Genomic DNA, 6,338 nt, shown 5'->3' with positions numbered 1-6,338 from the left:
AGTTAATATCTAGTAATTCAACTGTTCAGTAGGAAAGTACATGGAAGAGCCACCTAGTAATTTTCTCAAAGATTGTCACAGAAAGTCACTCTGTGGTACGGCACTCTGAGCTTCCAGTAGAATGATGCCAGTGCCTCTCCTGCAGTGGGCAACAGTGTGATGTACACCTGGAAATTCCTTGTTGCAAGGTCCTTGCAGGCCCTGATTTTATGCTCTTCAAAATACTGTCTTTCCTACTATCATAGGATTTTCAGAAAAATCTCTTTCAGTTTATCAATTCTCTTCCTTTTTTCTTTTTCTGCCATCTGATTTTTTGTCATCCCTAATAGCTTAGAACCATTTCTGATGCTACTTGTGGTGATGAGTATTGCCAAAATACCTGGGAACATCATGAGTGAAGCTCCAGTTTCTTGACAATCTTTAAGGGAGAATACACCTCTAAAACCTCAGAATGACTGTCAGGTAGACCAATCCTAAACCCTAAAATATATTAGAAACAACACATCTCCATGAGCTTCTTGCATCAGCAAGTCTCATGAACTTAAGATCCTTCTTCAGAGCATTTTACATGTTTTTTTTCTGCAATCTGTCTCAAACTAATTTTTTGTCATTTAAAAACTTGAATTAATGCATTATTTCCTCTGATGACAGGGATATTAGGCTTAAATATTATTTTTCACTAGTAATTTTGTTCTGTTGATTTATGCTCTCTCTTAGTCTCTTCTTTACCCAGAAAATAAACTGAGCTTTTTCCATTCTCAGAGGACAGACTTTCCTTTCCTTAGTTGACTGTACCTTCTCCAGCAAATGTGTGGAGGACAAGGAAGAAAACAATTTGAGGGAAAATAGGCCTCAAAGTTCCAGTATGGTGTTTCAAAACCTGTTTCACATCCTGTATTTGTTTTGCAGGGAGTTTCCACAATGGAGAAGAGGGAAGGTGGTAATTGTGCCATTGATCAGAATACAGGTCAGAACATCATGCCAAGAAGAAATACAGGAAATCTTAACTACTTGGTAATGTTTCTGTGAAAAAGCAGCTCATATGTCAGATAGAATATTGCAGTCCTTAATTCAGTTTTGTCCAGAAATGGTGTTACCATCACACTGGCATATCATGAATATTTCTGAAGTGTTATCACAGTATTGACATGAAGATATAGAAAGATAAAGAACATAGCATTCAATTTAATCATAGTCCATGATAAAAAATAAACAAAGTTTGGAGCAGCTAAAAACTACATGAGGGTAGCTGCTAATTGTATCTTACCAGATGAGCAAAACTCCATAGAAATAATTAGGGATTTTTACACATGAATATAAAATTTATCTTTGGGCGAATCTTCATGATAGCAACATTGCACTCAGGTAGTTTTCCACCTCACGCAAAAAAAGTCTAGAAAAAAAATCCTTTAATCCTTTCTTGTGCATGGCATTTTGGCTACATCATTAAGTCTATAGCTGAAATTTGACATTTGAAATCTATAACTTATATAATAAGCTGAAATGATGCTTCACATAATGTAATCCTTCCTTCCTTGCAGTGTAGTTATCTTCCTGGAATGAAAATCTATTTTAAAATCACTGCAGATAATGAAGAATGGGAAATCTACACTCCAAGTGCCTTATTCAAGTGCTGACTATGCTGTTTGAAATGTTATGTTTCCAAGTTACCTTGTCTTTAATAGTGTATATGTTTTGTATATGGTTTCACTGTCGTAAGTCATAAAAGTCAGGATGGCAAATACTGTCACTACCAAAGTTTTTAATCTTCTCTTGAACTCACTTTGTACTTCCTTTCTGTCCCTTCCAGAATGTGGATATGCAGGTTGCCAGTCCATCAGAAGCAGCTGCACTTTTTGATTTACATCAAGCACACCATTTTGGTGAATTTGAACACTCTTCAGAACAGCACTGCAAGCAGGATCTGTTCCCTAAGTGGCACTTGCCAATGAAGATAGCATCTGTGATCTCATTATTAACATTTATTTACACGTCCATGAGAGATGTCATATATCCTTTTATAACCAGAAAGGAAAATGTTTTCTATAAAATTCCAATCCTTGTCATAAACAAAGTTTTACCAGTGACTTCAATTACCCTTTTAGCACTAGTATATTTACCAGGAATATTAGCTGCTGGTTTCCAGCTGTACTTTGGCACCAAGTATAAAAGGTTTCCCCAGTGGCTGGATAGATGGATGTTATCAAGGAAACAATTTGGACTTCTCAGTTTTTTCTTTGCTACACTGCATGCCTGCTATAGCCTGTGCTATCCAATGAGAAGATCATACAGATACAAGCTGCTGAACTGGGCATTCCAGCAGGTACGATAAGCACGCACACACCAACCCTTCTGTATTCAGAAAATCCTTGGTTTGATCATTCAAGCAAATCTGGATGGAGGAAAGCCATTTTCTCTTTGTTTGGTTTTCACTTTGTTTGGTTTTCAAGTACATTCACAGAGAGCACTGTTGAGGGACTGGGCAGGACCGAGTTGCAAAAGCATGTAATAGAGAGTCAAGAGTCATCACAGCTGTGCCAATGTATATTAAGCAAGTCCTTTTCTTAATTTGGGATTTTTTTTTCCCATCTGTAAAATGCACAGAATTGTATATCAGAGGAACATTTAAGTCTTTGACACACTATTTAGTTTAGTGTAGCTTAATCTTCTCTGGACTAGTGAAATCTAGAAACAAACTGAGCGCTGAACACAACATTTTTAGACACCTTTGGAAACTGAATCAGCCAGCAGTGAAGGAGGGATGAGCTAAATGACGGTAATCTGTATTTGCTCAAACTAAATTTGTGAATACTGATGGCTCATATTTGGACTGATGCACACTACCCGGTTTAAAAAGAGGATTTCAATGATGCTTCTAACTCATGGGCAATGGAGAGTTGGAGCTCCAGTTCCAATGGAGCATGCAAAGCTCTCCTATGTCCTCTGTGACCAGAGAGTTCTTAGTACTCACCTATTTCTTTGGGTGCCATAAGTAATGCAGTATTAGGAATATTCCAATATAAAGTATATGGCAAATGTATGTTTTTATTACCCCTAAAGTCTTTATGATTAAAAATTATTCAAAGCACAATATGATGATGTCAGTAGATCCTTAAGATTCTTGTAAGCAGTCAAATTACCTGTTCAAAACTCTGAAATCTGCCTTACTGGTAATCTGACTTGAATGGATTACTAGAAATTTCCTTGAGATTCCAGTCTTCAAGATGCAGAAATGATCATATTTGGGGCATATTCTGCCATGGTGATCACTAGCAGGATCAAAGTGCTGTTGCAAGTAGTTGTAAATAAGAGAAGCTTTGACAGCAGTTTAATAAAACCACAAATGTACCAAGTTGTGGGGTTTTTTTAAAAAACAGAGGTAAACAACTATCCTGGCAGGATATTTTTATTAAGAAAGCCTGTTGAATTACTTCCCTGAAGTAGTGCTGTTAATATATTTCCTGTTGTTATAATCTCCCTGTTACGGTATTTAGCCATAGGTGGGGTTTTTTCCTTGTCACAACCAAGGTTTATCCTTGCTGTGAAGGCAGGTTAAGAGGCCTCAGAATCAGGCTCTCCTGGGCCGTGACACTGATGAAGTCTAAATTCTTCTCTCTAGAAGCTCACCTTTGCTGTACAAATACTAGTGAAGACTTTGTCATCAGAAGTAAATAGCAGTTTGATTCAAAGATATTCAAACCAAAATACTGTTTTTCTTTGCTTATTTCATTAATATTATGGTGAAAATAGTGAAATTATATTTAACACAAACAGCCAAATGTTCCAGTCTGTAATTTTTATGGTGTTCTTTTGGCAGGTCAAACAAAAAAAAGAAAATGCCTGGATTGAACATGATGTTTGGAGAATGGAGATTTATGTGTCTCTAGGAATTCTGGGACTTGCTTTGCTGGCCCTGTTGGCAATAACATCAATTCCATCTGTCAGTCACTCTTTGACCTGGAGAGAGTTCCACTACATTCAGGTGCGCATGAATGTCATTAGTGCACGTTGTTAGTCCCATTTGTAGAACTGTGTATTATCAGCTAAGACCATTAGGAGTTAGAAATATGAAGCACAGAGTTAGTGAAACCAATCAGAAAGTTTGTTCTGTACTCTTTGTTAACTGATTTGTGAGAAGTGTTCTTTTCATTACTCTTTTGTCAGGAGAACAGGCTGTGTATTCAGTGTATAAAATGGGAAGACAACTATACCACTTTTTTTTCTCCTCCTGACTTTGTGACCAGCAGCAGTTGTCCCTTTGAGACCTTTTCTTAGCTCGGGTGCTGAAGTCATCTTCTAGGTATCTTATCTCTCCGGAATGTCCCATGTCCTGCCAAATTTGGAGCAGGTGGCATTGAACCAGTCAATTTCTGTTCCCATATGACACAGTGTATTCTGAAAGAGACATCTTAGAACAGATGCTGGATAATCAAATCCAGCCAGTCTCGAGTTTGCTCTAGCTGTGCTTTTTTCCTTAACCCAGGCATATGGGTTGCTCTCGATTCTCTTATATCATATGCAGTAACAATCAGTGTTGGATCAAACACTCCTCGAACACCAAAATCTGAAAATTCAGTAAGTACCTGGCATTTGAAGATTTGATTTATATTTTAAAAGCAGATCTGAAGTATATAATCACCAATTCCTGATTTGATATTCTACACACTATGAAGTCCATCATTTGTAAGATAAGTGTACAGAGAATATGGACAAGTCAGGAGGAAGTCTCCAAAGGCATGACTACTTTCACTATTGAAAGATTGATGACTATGGTGAAGAAACCCAGAAGAGTAATACTTCTGTGTTGGACTTACTTTATAAACTAATAACCTTATTGCTTAAAAATCATATTCTGCACATTCAGCAGTTGGAAAGACAGTGTTCAACTTCACTGATGAGTACAAGATTATTTAGTGACAAGAAACTTAAAATTATTAGTAAATTTTCTTTACTCCTGAATTTTGTAGACAAGCTAAGCCAAATTTATCACTGAGTGAAATGAAAGACTTGAGTTTCCTGTAGTTGGGCAGTGCTTTTTCCACAGTACTAGACTTATCAGAGCTTGTGATTTTAATTTAGCTTAAAATTTTCCTTTGCAAGTAATCAATTAATCCCTTAATGTATGTGGTTTTGAACTCATAATGATTTATCACAGAGTTAGAGTAATTTAGTATCCAGATGGCATCTGTAAATTGAGATATTCAGGATTGAGCATGTTTCAGGAATAACCTGCAATCTCTTCTGTATTTTAGCTAAGTATCATAGCAATACTTGAAAAATGTGCCTCATCCATTTTCTTTTACAGTGGCATAAAGGAGTACAGTTGCAGTCTTGGCTTACAGTTCTTACCTTTTAGTTGAAAGCCAATGGTTGCTTTCCTTTGACTTGAGCATGTTGGTCAAGGCCCATCCAGATTTCTGTATTTGCTTAACAGAGTACTTTTTTTGCCAATTTGGGAGAATTAAATAGCTTGCTATTTTCTTTCTCTTTTCAGAGCAAGATGGGATATTTAGCCCTGCTGCTATGCACTGTTCATGCACTGGTGTTTGCTTGGAATAAGTGGGTTGATGCTAACCAATTCATCTGGTATACGCCACCTTCATTTATGGTTGCAGTTTTTCTTCCTATTGTAGTTCTGCTTTGCAAATGCATACTGCTCCTTCCATGTTTTAGGAAGAAGATAAGAAAAATCAGAAGTGGTTGGGAAGCTAAGACACAAGTCAATCAAACTAGCATAACTTCCAGACTGTAGATCAAATATGGACATATCCTGTCTATGTATGTAAATATGCTCAAAGCCATGTTATTTTCACTCATGAGCTCTGTTTTCACATTTGCTATAGATGTTTCTTTCTCACTTTTCTTTTTGACTTAAGGAGTATGAGATGCTTGATGCAATTTTGTTGTTTTCAAGGACAGAAAACAAAAACATTCATTTTATACTTTATTCAGTGTTCTGGTGTTTCATGATTTCTTTCTTCTGCCTCACTGCTTTTAAAATCCAGGCGTTTCATTTTCTCAATCCCAGTTCTTTTGTATGCAAAAGAAAACATAAATAATTTCTCCAGATGACCACAGAATTTAAAAAAATTATTACACTGCAGAGCCCAGGAATGCTTTCTGCTTCACACAGCCATGTGTGTACCTTCATTTAATCTCAGAATTATAATGGGACAAAAACTAGAGTATCATCCCATTGCTTCTTAGCATCTGCAGCCTGTGTTTCACTCTGCAGAATGGGGACCTTGGCATATGAACCAGACAGAAACTGTGTATTCCTGCCAGGTTTTGAATGTACACAAGTGGGCAAGCAGAATTACAGGGATCTTTACGAAGTA

At 36.9% G+C, this 6,338-nt stretch overlaps 1 protein-coding gene across 2 annotated transcripts; it reads left to right on the top strand.

Annotated features, from left to right (window-relative positions):
* Nucleotides 1–921: 921 nt before the first annotated feature.
* On the top strand, nt 922–5,947 carry STEAP1 (STEAP family member 1). 2 transcript variants are annotated; one of them, XM_005518783.3, is made up of 4 exons: nt 922–1,014; nt 1,811–2,323; nt 3,818–3,982; nt 5,495–5,947. In XM_005518783.3, the coding sequence occupies exons 1-4, from the start codon at nt 922–924 to the stop codon at nt 5,750–5,752; spliced, it is 1,029 nt and encodes a 342-aa protein (XP_005518840.1). In that variant the 3' UTR covers nt 5,753–5,947. The 2 variants fall into 2 exon arrangements, with proteins under 2 accessions (XP_005518840.1, XP_087922508.1); XM_088066382.1 differs by having other exon boundaries at nt 923–967.
* Nucleotides 5,948–6,338: the final 391 nt, after the last annotated feature.

The sequence above is a fragment of the Pseudopodoces humilis genome, chromosome 1 (genome assembly GCF_049639895.1).
Source record: "Pseudopodoces humilis isolate 2021_Gansu_Grassland_sample_001 chromosome 1, ASM4963989v1, whole genome shotgun sequence".
NCBI classification, from domain to species: domain Eukaryota; kingdom Metazoa; phylum Chordata; class Aves; order Passeriformes; family Paridae; genus Pseudopodoces; species Pseudopodoces humilis.
The sequence above is the reverse complement of the archived record's forward strand: the minus strand, read 5'-3'. Positions and strand labels throughout refer to the sequence as shown.